Raw genomic sequence first — 21,516 nt, 5'->3', positions numbered from 1 at the left:
CCCACCCCCCCACCCAACATGACATCATGCCATGATGTGACTCCACACAACACACTGCTCGGCCAAAAGATGACTGGTGGAAATTACTGAAGCAGACACCACCTTTTCTTGCTGTATTTTAAATCCCTTTCAGACGACAGGTGTATTTGTCCAATTACGGCGAACAACAACAAAAATCCCCACATTCCCACAAAGGAGGCTGGAGCTACTTTTTTCACTTGGTAGAAATATGCTGTACTTCTTCTCCTAATGAGCTGCTTAAGCAGTTAGACAGAGCCTCCTGTGCCATCCGTAAAGTGTGCCGCCGAGGCCTGAATCGCTCGCTAACATCCTTCAATCCTCATGAAAAATGACTGGTATGCTAACAAACTACAAAGCAGCAGCACTAAAAGGTAAAACCCTTTTTCTCATTTAGACAAAATTCACATGAGATGACCGAGCCATAAAACAATCAACCTTTTTCCTCGCCGATTTCAGTCGATACTTCGCCGGCAGTGAGAATATTTCTACACCTGCTCGTGTAGACGCTGAGGAGCCCGACAGAGCTCAGGCCCCCCCCCCGGCTCAGCTGGAAAAGTACAGCTCGACTACGACCGGGGCTCCCAGAGCCACGTGGAGAATCAGTGCTGACGTTTCCAAAACAACCACTCATCTCGCTCTCATGTCTCATTTAACAACCACTCTAAAAGATGGAGATAGTGGTCATTTGTGGTCAGGTGATCAGATAGCAACGATAAGTGTGCACTGTGTAGACAAGTGTTGGACTAATGTGTACAATGTGTGCGTTACAGCAATCACATAATTGAACTAAAGCCAATGATCATTTTTTGTGCAAATATTTACTAAATGAGATCCTGATATTTTGCACCAGTTTTCACTGAAGGAGGTAATTTTTTATTTTAAAACAAGGATGAAAAACTGGGGAAGAATTTATTTAGACATTTAGAGGACTCGAACTAACATTCTTCTAGGTGGATTAACAAATCCTTACAAGATAACTCAAAGCTTCAATCTTATTTTCTTACTGACCTGAACAATCAGCAACTAGACAGGAGGCTACTTTTAAAGGTCCCATATTGTATAAAAGGTAGATAGATGTCTCTTTTTGATTGTAAAGCAGGTCTAGCTTCTATATTAATGCTGTTAAAGTATCAAAGCCTCAGTCCACAGAGAAATGCACACAGCCTGTATTCAGAAACTGAGCCTTAAAACCAGCCGTCAGGACTTCCTGAACTCTATTAAAATCAGTATTCAAGCAAATTGTAAAGATTTGCTTTATATAATTCTTTTAGATTGAATACCTTCTGGTTCAGGTCCATTTCTATACTTACGGCCATCATACTGATCCTACTGGTAACAAAAACATCAGAGCTGTAACGATCAGTTAATTAATTGATTAGTCAATCGACAGAAAATAAACCATTCAAGTTTAAGTTTATGTTTCATGCTGTTTTCAAAGTCTCATATGAATATTTCCCGCTTTTTCTCCCTTTAATATAATTGTAAATTTAATATTTTATTAAAACTTATGTAGATGTCACCTTGGAAAGCAGGGATGGATTTTTTTTTTTTTTTTTTTTTTAATTCTCTACACTTGACTTTATAAGATGATTTATCAATTAATTGAGAACACAACAAAGTCATTAGTAAGTAGGTGTAATAAACCAGAATTATCCTTTAAGGCATAACTGTGGAGTAAATTCAGTGTGATAAATAAAATGCCAATATGTTCACAACAAATGAATGTGACTCCGGTCTAAACGCTGCTCAATATTATGTGATCATAATGCTTTTAAAAGTATGTGATGTGGTCAAGAAGTCTTTTTATTTATTTATTTATTTTTTACTCCAACACCTCATTCAATCATGTTAACACATCTGTGTGCTGCAGGCTGGGAGACAGCTGTGGCCAGTCTGCTGCCTGGGCCTTCATTGATCTGTTTACCAGCATTTTCCTCGTATTGCTTAAGTTGTTCACATCTGACACACCATTACACATCCTCCAACATCCCGGAGAGCTTCAGCCGAGGCCTCTGTGAGCGAGTGTGTTTTAAAAAGACACTAAACAATCTCTGCTGCATCTCGTCTGTAGAGGTCAGGGACAGCTATAGAAGGCTCTGCTTCTCTTTCTCCTAGTTATAGAGTGAGTGGCTCTTAAGAAGGGCGATGCCAATGCTGGAGCACCGCTGCTGCTGTTGTTGAGCAAAGAGCGTCTGAATCAATTTTCCCACGTTTATACAGTCAGAGTTGAGAGTTCAACCGTGTAAGCAACAAAAAATATGATTCAAAGTATCATGTATGTCAATATTATTCTATTCAAGATTCATTTAATTTTACTACATGAAGATGGTTCAATGTTTGTCATTTGTTGGATTGGAAATCAGCTCGTTCAGTGCTCAAGGTCCCGGACAGGAAGTGATTGGTTTCTGATGTAACAGAGGAAAATGTCAGTGGTGGGAGGGCAAGACAGACACAGTGGGAAGACGATAAGGCATTCAGCTTCTGAAACCGAGTGCATGTCTGAGTCCTTGTGCTTTGAAACACAAATGACTACGATCAAGGTCTGACACAACGACCTGACAGCTGCCACATGCTGCTAAATTTAGGCTGTGGAGTTTGATTGTACGAGTAAAGGGTTGAAAATATCTTACTTTCTGATGACTAATCATTTTAATCTTTCTCCAGTCACAACAAAACTTCATCTGAGGATCAACAGCACAGTGTCCACATGTCCATGTAGTCATAATGCCATAATAGGCCCACAATGATGCATCACGCAAGCTGTTTCACTGCTTAACAGAAGACAAAAACAAGCAAAGTTTGATTTTCATGACTCATTTAGGAGAAAGTCTGATAAATAACATGTCGTTTTAGTTGCTGCTGGTTGTGCTGCCTTGAAATAACCAATCACAGTAATTCCCAGTGTGACTGATTTAGCGCGCAACAACACAACAAGCTAACAAGTATCTTGTGGACTTTCCATTCAAGTTTAAAGTGACACTTGACACTGATAAAAAGCTGAATTCATAGGCAACTCAGTTCAATCCTCTTTGGTGTTTTGGTCTTTGTTTTACTTGGTTTAGTTTGTAGCTTACAGTGGCTAATACTAGCAAATGTTGCTGCGTAAATAACATTATTGAATTAGTGTAGTTACACTATTTTTTTTTGCATTTTCCATCATTTTGTAATTACCACTTGTGGCCGCAGTTAAGCAAAAGTTACATAAAGCTGATAAAGCTAAAGTAATCAAGTATCAGAAAATGATTACATGTTTTATTTACCAATAGTCTGATTTATTTATATAAGTGATATGAAACAAAAATGTTAGTAGCAGCAGAAGCTATCGCTAAATTGTCATTAATGTATATTGCAAAAAAAAAGTAAAAAATAAGGCAGCATTATTCTTCTGCAGCAGTTCTTAACTCTAAATCAAAAGTAAATATTTGTAGAATATGAATAATTCTTACAAAAATTAATATGATTAAAACACGTAGTAGGTAATGATGTGTAGGGGAAATTCCCTGAACCACAAAGATTAAAAAGCTTCACAGCAACAGCAGCCCACTCACTTGTTTGTGAAACTGTCTGAGGTGAAAGGGAAAAGATTTTTGATCCAAAAGGTCGTCGGCATGTTTGATCGCTATGTGACTGATGGATGATTCAGGTTGTAAAATGTTGATAACCCGTAACTGTTTTCTTATTTTATCCATGCATGAAATATTAAGCAAATTATGAATAAATAGAAGGAGTATTCAGTGTTTACTCAATCATTTTAACTATGAAACAGCTTTATGACTCAGATCAGATGTTTGATAGAGATTAATTTATCCTTCAAACCAAGGATAGCACTATAAACACACTCGTCAACATCTATTAAAAACCTCTAGTCAGTCAGTTCAGGGCCAACTGGCCTTTTGCTAAAATCTTTAAAAGGTTTATAAGAAACTTTCCACATCTACCTACACACACACACACACACACACACACACACACACACACACACACACACACACACACACACACACACAGAGAGGATGGCAACACAACTCCCAGCACAGCACTCTCTTTTCTTTCAGCTCAGTCATCAAATCAAACTCTGAGGAAACTCCTCCCCTCCCCTTTTTCTCTGTCTTCCATAAAAAAATAAATAAATAATCACAATTAGCACATGGCTAATCTGCATAAGAGAAAGCCAGAGCACTCTTGGCAGAAGAGGTTGCACTGAGTATATTGTGTCATGACTGGGCTGCTGGTGGATATTGCAACTATTCAAAAACTGTGTGTGTGTCTGTGTGTGTGTGTGTTAGACATGGGGAAGGGGATTTGTAAGAGGTTGGGGAGGGTGGGGTGGGATGGAAGGGGAGGGGAGGGGTCTGGAGCAGCGCCTGAGAGCAGAGCTGGAGTCTACGGGGCCGGAGCGGAGCAGATGGACCGAGCGGGGGGGGGGGGGACAGACGACAAACAACTGCTGCTAATTTAATCCGCCACACGGCCACATGGCCTCGGCTCAGCACACACACCATTGTTCTGCGGTAAAGCCCTTCGACACGCAACGCAACGCACCAGCACCAACACACGCCGGCCGCGGCCACCCTCGTACGGCGAGTAACAGGATACCGTACACTCTGTCAATTTCAGGGGTGAGATTGTGAATCTGTGCGCTTAAAAGCTCACCTCACAGTAAAGCCCTTACCCACGTTCACAGTGGGACATGCCCAGTATGACCAGTCTTTCACTGTCTGTTTAAGCTTTGAATATATCCATTGCACAAGTGAAGGGTTAAGTAGTTTGCCCCAGGACAAGGGACAGTTTTACCCATTCACTTTCTCCTCTGATGTTTCCCGGCTGGATGAGGAGTCACGCTGGCAAAGCTTCTCTACACTCACTTTAAAATAAAGTAGACTCACTTTAAATTAAAAGTACAGACAGAAAGGACAGGAGCTAGGAGTTAGGTATTCAACCTCACTGCTCTTTTCATACCAACCACAATGTATCTGTAGTTTGTATCACACAGTCTTGAAAGAACCGTCAGGTACCGAAAGCTGGCATCAGATATCTGATGAGGTTTGTGCTATTTCAGGCTACATTATCAATTAATCTGCTGATCATTTTCTTGATTAATCATTTAAATGTTTGGTCAAAGAACCACAGAAAAATCACATGTGAGGAAATGTGAACAAGAAAGATAGAAAGCGAAAAATAGCTTCGAACAGTCCAAAATAACAAAAATATTCAGTTGTCGCCAATTAAAGACGTGACAATGTCAATTATCAAATTTTCTATTGATCGACAGCTCTAGTTCTCTTCTTCACTTATTCCTTGATCAGATAGTTCCTGATTTCAATTACAATTTCTGACAATTTTGGGACCAAATTTTATTTCAGAAAAAGGTTCTTGCACAGATGTTTGGGTTAAACTGAATTTTTGAATTTAACTTATGTTCATTCAAGTGTTTGAACATTTCATATTGATTTATAATGAACATTTATGTCTCTTAAAGTGAGAAAAAAAAAAAAAGCGGGTATTGTTTTGGCGGCAGGACTCAGATATCAGAATCACAGCAGCGCTAGTTTTACAATTTTACAATCGTCATCCAGCTCTAACAGGAAGTGTGTGCAAAAAATACACTGACCAGTTATTTTAACCAACTTCTACATAAGTAATGACCAAGACCACAACAAGGCTGCAGTGTTACCCTCTAAAATCAATGATATCAAAAACGGACTGTTCACATTTTGACACTGTGCAACCAACAAAAACAAAATCTTCCTCATAAATAATAATCAAACCAAACCAAAACACACACACACACAGCAGAGTCTCAGCAACAGGAGCAGCGTTGTATGTTACTGCAGTCACAAAGCATCAAAACAATTCAGACTCCTTGTTAAAAATGAGCTTTTAAGGAAAAGCTAAATACAGCCGACTTGCTTTGAGCAAATAGTTAAGGAAGGATCCAGAACCTGAGAGTTTAGAGTAAACACGAAGCAAGGGGAAAAATAACTCCAAAAAGGCCATGTTCTCAATTAAGCAATTAGTCTGCCTTCCCTCTGCATCAACCTGAGAAGTTCCACCCTGGACATGACCGCTGCATGACTCTGGATAAAAGCAAGGAGGAGCTGGGGTTGGGTAGAGGGGAGCGGCAGCCTGCGCCTGCTGGTGCTATCTACACCGAGCAGAGGCAAGCAGCACCCTACTCACCCAGATGTTCACCCAGCTGTTCCAAGGAATTCAAAAGATGTTCAGGGAGGAGAGGGAAGACGGGGGAACTCGCACACTCTGATGACAAAGTCAGCATTCGCATCTCAGAGAGAGAGACAGAGAGAGGAGGGAAGATACAAAGCTTTTCTATGGCTGTTAATGAGAGCGACAGAAACAACAGCAACAAACAGACGGGAGTTAAAAACACGACTCTGTACCTGCAAGAATTAGGGCTGATTTTAAAGGAGTTAAAGGAAAACACTGTTGTATTTCTGGGTACACTGTTCCCGGAGACAAGCAGACGCCAAATATATCAAGAGATTTTCGCAGGTCTGTTAAAATTTTGTTTGATAGCAGAAGAATTTAAGAAACTTTTCACAGGCTTGTGGATTCTTTCAACAGCTTCGACTTTACACTCACAATTCAACGAGAGGCTGTCAGGATATCAGATTTTCACTACAAAAGAATTCACAAGAGCAATATTATTGTGATATCTATAGAAAAATGCTGTAGTCAAACGCCGCTTTAACTTTTGTTTATTGTTTTGTCTCTTTTTTGATGAATTAATTAGACTCAAATACAAGTATAGGGAGGTGGAGAGAGAGTCTGTAACCATAACTGTCCAAAACGAACAATTAATTAATACTTAATGCAGAGTAAAAAGGCAACCAGATGAAGTGACAAACAAAAGGCCTGCCATCTGCCACCCCCATGTTATCATATATGTATTATTAACATATAAATAATATTTCATTTTTTAAATACAATGGTTATTATCAATGCGTGGACAAATCGCAAAAAAAAACCTTAATTATTCACAGAAAAAGGAACCAGAGGAGGAAATAAAGTTTTTTCAGAGCTTTGAACCACATCTCACACTTTAGTTTGTTGTCACCATGTGTCGTGCTTAGCTCACATTATGATGATCTCTCTTCCAGGAAGACTGTGAGATACTGTTGAAAGTTCCAGAAAAAAAAAGGTCCTTTTATACTCACATCATGTGGTCGTTTGAGTAAGTCACACTTCTCCTTCTGAGAGTATGAGTACACAAGGCAGGTTAAAGACGCTTACACATGAGTTCAGTATAAAGCTTTCGAAATAACCTTAATGATGTCATCAAGGTTATCTTGAACTGGACCTGAAACTTCAGTTTATAAACACAGCCCTATTTACAAACCGGAGGTGTGAAACTCAAAAAGGCAAGTGAGGGTTTTCATGAGGAGACGTCATCGCCTGAATTATAGGAAGTGTAGGATTCAACGTTTTTCGGAGCTTGACCCATATCAGAGGCCAGAAGTCAGAACGTCTCGAGCTCCTCTGCTTCGATTTCACCCGCTCTCTCTTCAGGGAAGTGCAATAGTTTAACTTTAACTTTAAATTAACTTTAATGATGATACAAGAATCCAAGGGAGCAGCTATACATTTACTCAAAAAACAGATCTGTGCAATCAAACGTGTGTTGCAGAAAACTTGGCAACATTTTTTACCACTCGTGAGCTAAACAGCTAAACAAAAAAAAAAAACAGCCAATTTCTAATTGTACAAACATGTTATATTAATTCCCAAATGGACAAGCAGTAACAAGACGAAAGAAAACGCCTCTAAACTGTATTGGCAGTGGCAGAAAGTATTGCACTTCACTTTTTCAAACTCAACTGATTAGTACCTATTAGGCAGTGGTGATTAGCACATGAGAGCTATTGTGTGGATAACAACATAGCTGCAAGGTGCTAACTGATCTCAGCACAGCGATGACAGGACCAGTGTCTCTATGAAAGACAAATCCCTTGTTAGGTAGATCAGAGCTGCTGCTGAGACCGTCCAGTTTAAAAAAAAATAAATAAATGAATAAAACGAAAAGAAAAAAAAAAAAAAAAAGAGGGCTGCCTGCTGCTGCCTGGCCTGTCACTGTGATGTTGGGAGTTGGAGCTACAAGAGAGTGAACATTCGCCCTGACTACCGGCTGTCAACCTGTCGGGCCAAACTTATATTTCCAAGTGACAGTGGCTGATTCCCGGGAGTGAGATGAGGCGAGTGGGAGGAGGAGGAGGAGGGGGTTGTTTGGACCGGGAGCTGAGAGCAGGGGCCGACGGGCAGAGCGTACGTTGTGGCAGGGGAAAAAAAACGGTTGACGGCAAACCAGATGTTCATCATTTAACAGAGACACAATAATAAACTCAGAGTGATGTATAATGCACCTGCAGACACAACAAAAACAGCATCTACACTCCTGGTGAAACGAGGTGATGAATTTTGAAAAGCCAGCAAAAAATAAAAATAAAATACTCATTTTCAAGTGTGAGAAAACAAGTTTTGTGTTTAAGCAATATTTAACATTTGTCTACTTTGACTTTTTTGTTCCATGAATAAAAGGTTTTAAACACTTGTTTGTGTTTCTCACTTTCAGGATCGTTTTGGCAACAAAACTCAGTCAAAATCTTTAAAAAATCTTCCCTGCTTGACTTCCTCTTCTGTGCGATATTCAAATCATGAACATTTTGAAATGGAATTGAATATAATAAATAGCTGCACAGTAATGCTTAAGAGATCATTAACTTTGTGTTTACAGTTACGGTCGAACAACATCCTATAATGCACACCAGTGTGGCTTATTTGAAGGCCACAGTGCGGTTACAGTGTCAGAGAGGCAGCGCTCTCAGGTCACATGTGCACTTCACCAGCAGCGCTCTGGGAAGAAACAGCAGTTTGTGTTCAGAGATAAGCCACTTGATGTGTTAGCGGCCGGCGGCTTCTCCGTCAGCGCTGGAGGCAAAAAAACACACTGATCGGGTTGCATCACGGTGCTGAGGCTCACGCCGGCCGAGAAAGGGACGCTTATTCGCGCTGACCATCGGCACCCTGGACGACCCGTTACGATAAGTGTGTCACTCACTACTACGCCAAAAATACCCAGGCTACTGAATGAGGCGCAGCCACTTAAGGATCTGGCTGGGTCACTGCCCGCCTCATGGTTAGAGTCACAACACTGACACCGATGTCACGCCGACTGCCCTGCACACACAACCAGAGGAAAACATGCTCAGTCATAATCTGAAACACAGACTCGTCTTTTAAAAGGTCCCATCCAGTCTAAAGGTAGATGTCCATGTGCTGTTTGATTATAGATCAGGTCTAGGTTCTATATCAATACTGTGAAAGTATCACAGCGCTCAGTCCACAGAGAAATGCACACAGCCTGTATTCAGAAACTCAGCCTTAAAACGAGCCGTCAGGACTTCTGTAACTTTGTGATGTCACAACAAAGCAGTCAGTGCTCTCAGGCCCCTCATGTCCTGAGCCCCACCCACCAGGACGCCACCATCCAACTGCAGGATTTGGTTTCTCTGAGTGTTTTTACCTGAAATCTGCTATATTTTTATTGGATCACTCAGAAAACAGTCAGCCAATCAGAAGAGAGGCTCAGAGCCTCCTCTCTTCTGATTGGCTCACCGACCTGTTGTTACTAGAGCTGCAGAGAGAAGCCTGAGAGAGGAGATGTAAAACTACACTGAGATGGTTTCTGGTTCTTAAAACCACAAATATATCTTCGTATGGATCAACACTTCAGATAAAACACAAGAAAAACAAACTACTGGGCCTTTAAACTGAATATTGCGCCGTCAACACTTAATTTAAACGACATGGATGACAAAATAAAAGCTTTCAGGTCACACGTGCTTTCAGGCCCTGCCTCAAAAACAAATGAGCCAAGGACTGAAGCGGACTGTTGAAACCGTTGGGGTTGTTAATTTGCACTCACTCACTGACGAAGCAGCCGCTCACAGGCACGGACATGCAAATCGTCAGGTGGAGAGAGGAACATGCCGACAACAGTTACTGCTTTCTCTACAGTCATACATCCACACTTTAAAAAGTATCACAACAAGAGTTCAACTTCAGCATCAGCTGGGCAGCAAATACTGTTCAAATGTGTCCTTGGTGCATAAATCATTGTCACCTGCCGCACAAGCCAGAAACAATGACACTAAATAGGCTTTTTGGTCTGGTTTTTGTCTTTGTAACTTTGTCTCTGCTGACCAGCAGCGACTGCTCTTTTTTTTTTTTTTTTTTTTTACCACGAGCTGATCGAATCAAAACAAAACAATGGCTCCGTATCAAACAGTCTGCTAACTGGACGCCTGCTACAATGCTGGACAGAGAGAGGAGGCATCTGAACTTGTGTAAACATTGGCCTGTTTCTATGAGGGGGGGAAAAAACACATTAATTATTTAGGCCAGATAAAAATAAGCACTGGAACATATACTTTATTTTTTCTGAAAAGTTAATTTTGGACGGAACATTTGAAAGTAAAACTCATGCTCAAGCCATAACAATGAGTAAGAACTCTGTTATACTTCTGTGTTGTAGAGCTGTAGATGAACACTTCTTACTAACTAATTATTCCGCTCACTGTCAATTAAACTTAATTAATTCTCAGTCTTTAAATTTGTCAGAAAATTGTGAATAATTGCTCGTCACAAGTCGCCAGAGGCCGAGGTGATGTTCAAATATCATCCAACCAACAGTCTAAAACCCAAAAGGCGGATTCAATTCAATTTAGCACTGCAATTAATGATTATTGTCATGATTGACTAGCCGATTATTTTCTCAGCTGATCAATTAATCATTTGTGTTATAAACTGTGCAAAATCAAGGGTGATGAGGGTGACAAAGATGCCAACACTGGGTCGCTGGTGTGGGTGGGGAGTGTGTTTATACAGCTGCTGCCCTCCTGCCTGACCCCGGAACCATCAAAAATACTATTTACACCAACGCTTGGCTGTTTACTTGACGTTATTATTCACTGAGAGATGTATATTGCCCCGTACGCCCGGGCTAATCAACTTTTTAAATTCAATATTTAATCAATAGTCAACATCAATCCATCTCGAATGAGTCCAGATTTGTAATTAAACCTGAACTGAGACACAAGATACTCGTCGTCTTGTTTTAAAATGATGTGCACCATATATTGTGTGGACTGGTCCCCACAGGAGCTACTGGAAAGAATGCACAGGTTGCATTTCGTGCACGCACACATGGATATGTGCTCACATTGTGATGAGGTTATCTTTTCCAAGCTGCACTTTATGAACACTGTTGCCCGTTGGTGTTTATCAAAACATGATAAATAGTTGTAATTTTACTCTCACTCTCACGTCAGGCACAACGTCGCAGAAAACAACCGTGGACACGGACGGACAGACGGACAGATGCTCGTCAGCTTAACGTTACTGTTATTTACTGACATGAAACTTAAGACAGAACGAGTTTACCTGATTGCCGTCCCTCCCATTCACCCTCATGCTGTTTTCTCTCTTTAACATCCCCCCCTCCCCGATCGGATCTACACGAGTCACACAAATGACCTGCTCTGGATTCAAAACAACAACTTTTTGTGCCGAGAGGCGACAAGTTTGCATCCACGGTTAGGAAATAATGAAAAATGTCCATCACAATTTCCACGAGCCCAAATTGACAAGTTCATATGTCATGTTTTCTCTAACTGTGAGTCCAAAACACAGAGGGGATTGAATTTACTACAAGACTAAGAAAAACCACCAAATATTCACATTTTTACCAACGGGAGAAACAAGTGAATTTTATGCTTAAAAAATGATTAATGATTAATTATCAGAACTGTTACTGGTACTGCTACTTGATTGACAAATCTACTGCTGCATCTGATTATTTTCATTATCATTTCCCCACTTCACAGATTGGTCCATTAAATGACAAAAATGTCAATCACAACCCCCCTTGGCCCAGATTTACACATTCAAATTAAGGCTGAAATTATTTGCAGAATGATTGTTTTGTAAACCAACAGGAAATTAATCAGCAGCTGTTTTGATTTTTCCAAGTAAAAAATGCACATGAACGTGTTTGGACTTTTGGTTGAACTAAGCAGCATGTGAAGACGCCACGTTCAGCTTCAGGAAATTTTATATTGGCTAAACGATCAGTGTATTGATTGTGAAAATTATTGGCAGGTTAATCAACGATGAAAAGACTCATTAGTTGCAGCCCTGATTCAACTTGATTGTGTTGCACAACATGAAGATATTTAACATCAGAAAGAGGGGAAACCAGAAATCATTCACATTTGAGAAGCTGGAACAAATTACTGATCAATAGTTGCCAATTCATTATTTGACAATAAACTACTGGACTTATTGATTTAGCTTCAGCTCAAGAGCAAATATTTACATTTGAGAAGCTGGAACCAGCCAACTGTTTGTTTTGCTTCCTAAAATGACTTAAATGGTTGTCAATGTTGTTAATATTGATTTATTTTATATCGATCACTTAACTGAGTAATTGGCAAATCATTTCAGCTCTAGTTACCGCTTCCCTGTTCGTGTGGTATAAACACATGAGGCGTACACTGGATTCAAGATTTGGAGTATTGATCCATCGCTGGTTTGCTAAGACAACAATCCCCTGCACAGGCGTTTGTTTTTTACCATCCTCTGCTGTTTACTCCACAGCTTTGGTTTTATTAGCTTCAAACAGAGGCTGATATAGTGCATAACACATTAGACAAAACAGAAAGCAAGGCTATGACTAGGGGGCAGAATCCACAATAACAGACGTCATGATTGACTTCCACAAAAGACATAAAAGGAGAAAACCAACTGTTCCTCATGTTCCCTATTTTCTATGTTATATACGAGTCATTTGCCTTCTCTTTTTTTTTTTTTTTTGTGCAGAGAGCAAAGGTGAGCGTTGTGTGAGAGCTGAGAGGAAGCATCATTCTCTACCTTCTAGTATCAACAACTGCACCCATTTAAAGGTTAACCACTTTATTCCGTTAAAGGCACACACCATACGTCATGTAAATGAAGTCTGTAGTCTCACACAGGCTCCGAGAAGGATATTACTATGCTAATCTGGAGCATTTTAGAAGGTAAATGTCAAAAGAAATGAATTACCTTTACATTTCCAGCGTGCTCCCATGCAATAGCCCAAGTCTGACATTTGTCCATGGAGGAAGTTGTTTTCAACGTGCAACTCTGGAATTATTCAGACTTATTTTCACTATCAGGGATGTAAATTAACTTTTTGAGTCATTAAACAAAAAGATTTCGACTGTATCATCGAAAACTAGTTGGCTCACTTGCGACAGTTTGTGGATGTTCTCTGTTATGTTCTATATTAAGAATTTGCAGGGATAATTGAGGGGTCTTAAAGATGATGCTACTGAGGGAAAAAAAAAAAACACACACACACACACACACACACAACAGCAACTTGTGGAAAAAGACGGAGTTGGAAAACGCGATGCTTTCTGTGGTTGTCAGTGGGATGAAAAAGGCCAATGTTACTAAAGAAAGACGGATGGCTGGTGACACGTGGAGTAAGAGCAGGTCAGAGAGACTCCTGAGGCAGCGGCAGACACACACACACACACACACAAACACACACACACCGACCACCAAGTAACTGCCGCACTTTATACACAAATACACACAGCTGTCAGGGGCAGACGAAGATCATTCACAAAACACCACCACCTCCCCACCCCCCTCTCCCCTCCCCTGGGTATCACTGACACAGTTTCTCCCTCATAGGCACACACCATGCACTCTCTCTCTCTCTCTCTCTCTCTCTCTCTCGCTCGCTTGCTCGCTCTCTCTCTCTCTCTCTCTCACACACACACACACACACACACACACACGCACACACACACACACACAAACGCACACACACACACACACACACACACACACAGTTGCCGGGAGGCAGCATGCTGTCCATGTGGCCTGTGGAGAATCATTACTCAGCAGTGCAGACTAAAGAACCGAGAGTGAACTTCCTTTTTGAACGCTCGGTCTTCCTCTTCTCCTCAGCGCCAACCCCCACCACAGAAGAGCCTGAACAGGAGCCTGGAGTCGCTGTGTTTAAGCGCTCTTGAAAATGTGTGTTGTGTTTACTGAATAGAAACCGTACACAAAGCAGTGAAGGGTCAGCTGTCAAAGAATGGTTTACCACTTTCTAGTGATTGTGCACAGGTTGATGCTTGAAGTGTACACTTCCTGAAGTAATATTTTGGCTTGAAAAATGACTGAAACATAATCAATCAGCAGGATTATCAGTTGCCAATTTACCGGCCATCATCTCCTTCAATAATAACTTTTCTCCATCTTTAACTCACAGTTTGAATCAAAAACAATCTGTTTATCATTTACAACACAAGTGTGAGTACATGTGAAATCCTCAAATTTAAGGCTGTAACAGTTACTTTCATTATTGATTAATCTGCCATTTTTGTCTCTAATAACTGATTAATTGTTTGGACTACCAATGTGAGAAAAACTCATGATATTACAAGTTCCCAGATTCAAAGGTGGCGCTTTAAAATATATTGTTTTGTCTGAAGAACAGTCCAGAATAATAGAAGAAGTAAAACATATTTGGTTCTGAGCCTCTCTTCTGATTGGCTCACTCTTGCTCTGAGTAATCTAATAAAAAAATAGAGAAAACTTCACATAAACATTCAGTTAAACCAAATACATAAATGACTTGAGAGTGATGACTGCTTTGTTGTGACATCACAAAGTTACAGAAGTCCTGACGGCTGGTTTTAAGGCTCAGTTTCTGAATACAGGCTGTGTGCATTTCTCTGTGGACTGAGGCTTTGATACTTTCACAGTGTTAATATAGAACCATGACCTGATCTATAATCAAACAACACATGAACATCTACCTTTATACTATATGGGACCTTTAAGAAGTTTAAAAAAGTTATTTTTTGGTATTTTGTTTTAAATGATTAACAAAACATTTGGCAATAGACTTGAAAAAGTTAAAAAAAAATCTTCTCAAATGTGATAATTTACTGCTTCTCTTTAACTTAACTAAACTGAGTATCTTTGTGTTCTGGACTGGGTTCATTTTAAGATATCACCTCTTAGAGTCTAGGAACTTGTAATGGGCTTGTTTTGCTATTTTCTGACATCTTAAATTATTAATATCAGATTCTGCAGACTAATCGATAGTGATAATAATCATCAGCTGCGGCCACAGTGAGAAATTAATTTTCTGTCGATCTTGTTTCTTTGTCATCACTTCAAATCTCATGACAGAAAACAAAAGGTGATGACTTTCAAACTCAAACTTTAGCGGGAAGGACGACCCCTCTGCCACAGTGATTCTTAGTTCACTGCCAAAATCCCATTATGATGATCTCCAGTAAAAATTTAGATAAAAACAGATGACACACTGCGCACAGCTCGAGTGTGCTAAACGATTGGATATTGGTCTGTTTAATGCCTCAATTAGTTTTACTTTTGAATAACAACACAAAGCCAGGAAAGACATTTGCTTCGTTAAAATATTAAATACATTCCACTTTCATTTCTTCTTAGCGTTTCTGACACAATAAAGCTGTCACCAAACTGTTTATTTTTTCAGCTACTTTCCAATTTGCAGTGGGGCTCCCCTTCTACATCAGCACCAGAGCTGTGCATGCATCCATTAGCAGCAGTCAATTTAACACCTTTGGTTTGGTGTTTTTCATTATGGTTTTTTTTTTCAGTTGTGGGACTTTCTCAAAAGAAATATTTACAAAGTGTCTTCGATTATGTTTTAATTCCAACTCAAAATGAGAAGTCAGCCTTGCATAGCCGAGGCGGGAAGGGGGCATCCCTGATGACTTGCTCCCATGTGTTTGGTGGGAAGGAAACACCTGTCGTTGTACTATCCAAAACAGCCCCACTACAATCCTCTTCAGAGTATTTGTTTGTGTGCAAGGCGCGATGAAAGGCTATAATATTAGCCCTTGCCCACCACTCAATCGACACATTCATTCATCTTCAGCAGGTGGCCCCAGGCAGGTGAATGGCTCCATAAAACTCATCCATTGAATCATTGCTGGAGATATAGCCGCCGATTAAAAAGGCCAATTATGCCGCTGTTAATGAATGGAGAGTTGAAGCATTTAATAAACTCGGCTAAAATACAGCCAACAGCACTTATCGTGGACAGCTCTTCTGGGGAGCGGAGCCTGTGAAAAACTCTCCTCCTGAACTTTGGTCTGACTGGCGTCCACATCAAGCTCTGCAGTCAAACATCACATTCACAGGGTCTCTGACCAAACACTGTGTACACACACACACACACACAGCGGTGGCCTCGAGTGACGTCCCAATGCCATGATGTGACAACAGTTTATGGACACTATTCACCTCACATTTCTGTCTAGTTGCCCTGAGCAAGCGGTCCTGTCCTCCAGACACCTTGACTGGTATCAGATGCATGAAGTTCATGTGTCCTCTGCACCTGCACCACTGACACCAAGACAAACTCCTGTCAAAGCTCCAGTTACAGTGCTTTTGCCTTCTGCAAAAATAAACTTTCTGCCACCTCTAAGCATGCTTAACAACAAAATTCAAATCAATTACCTTGCCGGACACTCCCCCTTCCACTTGTACAATGAGACTTGGCAGCTTCTCTAGCAAAGAACTGCTATTAACGCACATTAATTCATACTGAAAACCTGAATGGAGGGAAATCTAGTAATGAAAGGGTGCCAAGAGTGGATATGGTTTCACAGATATGAACACAAAGCTCAATACAAACTACTCAGGTCACAACGACGTCTTCATCTTAACTTCTGTAAGGCTGCTTTAATGGCAACACGGCACTGTCAACATAATCTGTCACCCACGATCATTACCCCCATATAAACTCAAGAAAAGTGACAGGTCATCCCTTCGCACAATGATCTCTTTAGCTATTACAGCAAAGATGAGGTGTTTGCTTCAAGTTCATAACTCTGATTTGACATCTGGAATACAAACTGTAGTTTCTCTCTTTGTTTTGACCGCAACACAGCCAGAAATTAACTTAAAAGATTAAAACTACACAGAGCTCATGATGACAGAGCCAATTCAATGGGATGAGTGTTACTGAGACGGGTCCACATCCACCAGATCAAACAGTTAACAGTGTATGTGCAATCCAGATGCTCTGGAAGCAAATGCCTCAACCTTTGCCAAACTAATTTCTATTGAGAATAAGTGATGAACAAAAAGAAATATGATTAAAATATATAATTAAAGATTGGATCATTTAATATATACATATGCAATGTCATATCAATGAATGACAGTGAATTCCATTTGAAGAAGAACATGACTTCTAATATTTAGTGTCATAAATATGGCCGCTGTCCAGCATTAACAGCTGGACAAAACATTTTACTACAAAAAATGAAAAATTTTGTCCTAATTGCCAAAATGTGAAAGTAGAGCATCGGCTAAGAAAAGCATCTCCACATCCACGCTAACTGTCAATTCACCCTGTTTGCCAAAACTTAAAGCTGGCCTTGGGGGTGGACACTCTCACACTGTGACAAAAAGAAACTAAAAAGGGAAATCCAAACACTCTAAACAGCGGTGAGCAGCACCTCAGAGAAAGATGGGACTCATCAGCATGACACGTCTCTTCCTTTTCATGTATTTTTAATTTATTTTAATAAAGCAACATAGATCAGCCAGGTTGTCAATATCGTGTGCAGCTGCTGGGGTTAGCAGAATATCTGGGAATTTGGGTTAAAATATTTAGAAACAAACCCTTTTGCAGCCATTAATTTGTCTGAAATGCAGCGAAAGCATCCGTCAAAATATGTGAAAAACTGGCACCTTAAAGTTTACAGCAACAAGTGGGGTAACGCTTCTGTAGATGAACAGTCTATCCTTAATGACCAACCTGTGGTAAAACACAATATGTCTATCTACTTGTAGAAATAAACTAATATATCAACAAACATTCAGCAAAACCTTTTTTGATTTGATTAGTAGATGCATCAAGAAAAGTTTCCCAAAAAAAAAAGAGGATCCAGGTCCACATTATTTGAATATTCAGAGAAAATATATACGTAACACTGTGAGAAGAAGAAGTCAAAGAAATCTCCTCTTTGGTTCAATGTGTCAAGAGTGTGTTTCCTAAAAGAAATCATATATCCTAATTGTTTGTGCCACCACAGAGGCACTAACTCAGGAGTTAGTATAGGTCGTATCAGAGGGTAAGGGACAAAACAACCTATATGATCGTTTAAGTTTGAGGACTTGTTGCAACTGAGACATCCTTCACATACTCATATGTATTTAAATGATAAAAATAGTCCTTCACTTCAAAAGGCAGAGCTGCACACTTCACCTTCGTTGCCTATGACACGTAATTGTAGAGTAAAAATCACAACACGTGTGGCTGTTATCACTGAGGAGAGAGATGTAGGTAAGCACTGCTCACATGGTTACACTCTCTGCATGTGGAAGTGAATTAAGACTATTGCAAACCTGATGCAAAAGAAAAAAAAAAAAAAAAGCTGTGACACTTGGCTGACACCTTGGTTGCTTGTAAACACAACTGCAGCCAGTCTGACTCTCTCACGTAGCCACGAGATGTTCGGGCACACGAGTGTCCTCAACTCCTGATCTGGAAACAGTGGAAAACACACTTGTACAATGGGGCTACATGACCACACCTACTCTATCTGCTGTACCAGAGTCAGCCGACTTGAATGAGCAGTGCACACAGTGTACCTTTAAAAAAAAAAATAATAATAAAACATAAAAACTTCAGGTGCATGTGTGAGGTCAACAGCCAAAAATCACAGTGGTGATGTGACTCAGCACATGTGTGCTTCAGGTTGAATCAAACAAATAAAAACAATGGTGAGACTACATGAGAACAGTGATCATGCAAATTACTGCAGTGGGAGGAATTGAATAGAATGTGTTCATAAAAATGCTTATAATAATACAACCAGTGAATAAGTTTTTATTCTGAAATTAATATTGTGGTTTCTGGTGTATATTTCTCTTGATATGAGGGGGATATTCAGATATATTTATATGCACAAAAAATATAAAGATATTTAAAGACTACACAAATGTATACAATTGTGTTCAAAATGGATTAAAATAAGGAAAAAACAATGGGACTATGTTGTCTTGACACGGTGGAGGAACACATAACTGGGCAGAGGGGGCTGTTTTTCTGCAGCCTTCCATTAGATGCAATTATAAATGGCCGAGAGCAGAGGGATGGGGAGCCAATCAGATCTCGGCTCGCATGTCAACCTAAGACCAACTGTCTCTTGGCTCTGACAGCAGGATTTTACCTCCATAATTCAAATCCCAAAGCAAAGGCAATCTGCACTTTGCCAACTCCAACCTGCGGGGCCGTGTTTACAAAAGCGGCACATGGAAGAAAGACGCAAAAGCGGGGGAGAAAAAAAGGCGAACGGAGTCGAACCGAGCCACAATGAATGAAACCCTCCGTCAAGATGAATCAATCGCGGTCACAATCACACTTTGATCCGAGTAAACACTTAGTGGATGTAATTGTCGCTATTCACTGGACTGTGAGACACGTCTCCGTTTCGCCGTGCAGCCGCTTTTTTAAACCGACAGAGGGGTCTTTTCTTAATGATTATGCAAATGTTATTTAACGGCAATCGCTGTCGTTTGCATCTTGTTTATCGCCTTGACAGTCATTGACACAACTTTTGATAGCACCGGTGGGAAGCACAACGCTGATAAAAATAAAAATAAAAAAGAAGCTATTTCGCCGCGGATTCTCGCAGAAATAACAAGAGGTTACAGCAGTTAAATCTACAATGAGGGTGAAGGAGCACTGCGAAGAAATATCACCTTATCTCCCTCTGCACACACACACACTTTCTCCTGACTAAACTCTTGCTCTACTTAGTCAAACTCTTGCCCTGTACCAAGCAGGGACACCACACTAATACCCACAACTCAGAAAGTTGTTTCTAACGGAATATGAGGCTTCTTTCTCTGTCTAAACACTATTGCAGGGGGTGGTATTGGGAGAAAGAGAGAGGCAGCCATTTTATAGCTCTTGCTACATAGACAATGGCTGGGCCAATGCAATATGCAACTCTACAGTGCATTTTCTGAGCTGCTGAGTGACTTTAACTCAGTCAAAGTGTGTCAGTGCAGTGTGTGAAGTTTACCTGATTTCTGTTTGGAGGCTGTCCAGTGTTTCCCGGGCTCATGGGAGGCGGGTGGTGGGTCCTTTGTTGCCAACCCGGATGGACCCCACCATACTGACTGCTGCCCATGTCTCCTGGTCCCTTGTTGGCCCCTTCCTGATTGTTATAGTCTCCTTGGGGGTAATTCGGGTAGCTCCTGGCAGAGCTGGGGGATGTCAAAAGCTGATTTAAAGTTGGCGTAGACGTAGGTTGTTGGTTTCCCATGTTATACCTTTGATTATTATAAGAGGCAGCCATAGCTGTGGTTCCTCCTGCTGGCTGTTGCTTGCCTGGCTGCCCCCCAGCCGCCGGAGGCTGGTTGTTACGCGGGGAATTCATGGCCCCGTATCCTTGGCCCTGATAAGAAGTCCTGTTCTGGAACGGGCTGTAGTTGTTATAATGGTTGGGGTAGCCGTGTTCGTGTGAATTAGGGGGGTAAGGGTCCATCATGCCCGGCCCCGATGCAGCTGCCATGCCAGGGCTTTGTTGTCCGCCATGTTGATGAAAAGGGGCCCGGCTGTAGTGCTGGTTGTAACCGTAAGGAGGTGGAGGAAAGGGGCCCGGGTGGTGGTGTCCCATCCCGGGATGGTTATTCCCTTCGGGCCCGCCTGTATCATTCTGATTACTGCTATTATTATTTACCCTGGGCAAATTCCCGTTGCCGTTCTTCATGTCAGAATCCCCTCCTCCCCCAGCATTTCCAGCATCGGTCCCGTCCTGCAGCTCCTTCTGACCAGGAGATCCGCCGTCAGGTCCCGGTTCCTTATTTTCATGTTGTTTCTCTCCCGGTACCGACTCCTCCTGTGGGTCCCGATCCGGCTTTTTGAGTTCGGATGGCGGGCTAGTGTTGAGAGTGGCGACGCTGGCGACCTGAGCGGCCATGATATCCCTCTCTCTCTCTCCCCCACTCTTTCTCTACCTCTCTCTCTCAGCACGGCGACTCACTCACAATCAAACTCCGAATAACCATTGAATATAAATACAATTATATTTATAACAACGTACCCGTTGTCCCGGTTCATTCCCCCCTTTGCCCTCCGCCCGGACCGGTATCCGGTAATCCACTGCGACTCCGTTTAAAGTTAAAACAGAGAGGGGGAAAGTTTGTGAAAGAAAAAATATATAAATACAGAGCCAGGGAAATGAATTTCACCGACACAAGTGAGTGTGTGTGTGTTGGAGGGGGGGCTTCTGTTACAGAACGAGAGCGCGAGCTAGAAATCAACCAAACCAGCACGAGGCTCCGCGAGACACAGCCATCTTACCGACCTGTCGTGAGAAAATAAAAACTCGGCACGGAATCCAC

The 21,516-nt window shown here is 41.1% G+C and overlaps 1 protein-coding gene across 1 annotated transcript in view; it reads right to left on the bottom strand.

Moving 5' to 3' along the window:
* The window catches only part of LOC111228171 (AT-rich interactive domain-containing protein 1A-like), a 55,356-nt gene extending 34,041 nt beyond the window's left edge, over positions 1-21,315 (bottom strand). The window contains exon 1 of the mRNA XM_022753973.1: positions 20,193-21,315. Within this exon, the coding sequence (XP_022609694.1) occupies positions 20,193-21,092 (900 nt within the window). The 5' untranslated portion in view covers positions 21,093-21,315. The remainder of the gene's footprint in view (positions 1-20,192) is intronic.
* Between the last annotated feature and the right edge of the window lie 201 nt (positions 21,316-21,516).

This window comes from Seriola dumerili, unplaced genomic scaffold, assembly GCF_002260705.1.
Source record: "Seriola dumerili isolate Sdu_G_001 unplaced genomic scaffold, Sdu_1.0 BDQW01000202.1, whole genome shotgun sequence".
NCBI lineage: Eukaryota > Metazoa > Chordata > Actinopteri > Carangiformes > Carangidae > Seriola > Seriola dumerili.
The sequence above is the reverse complement of the archived record's forward strand: the minus strand, read 5'-3'. Positions and strand labels throughout refer to the sequence as shown.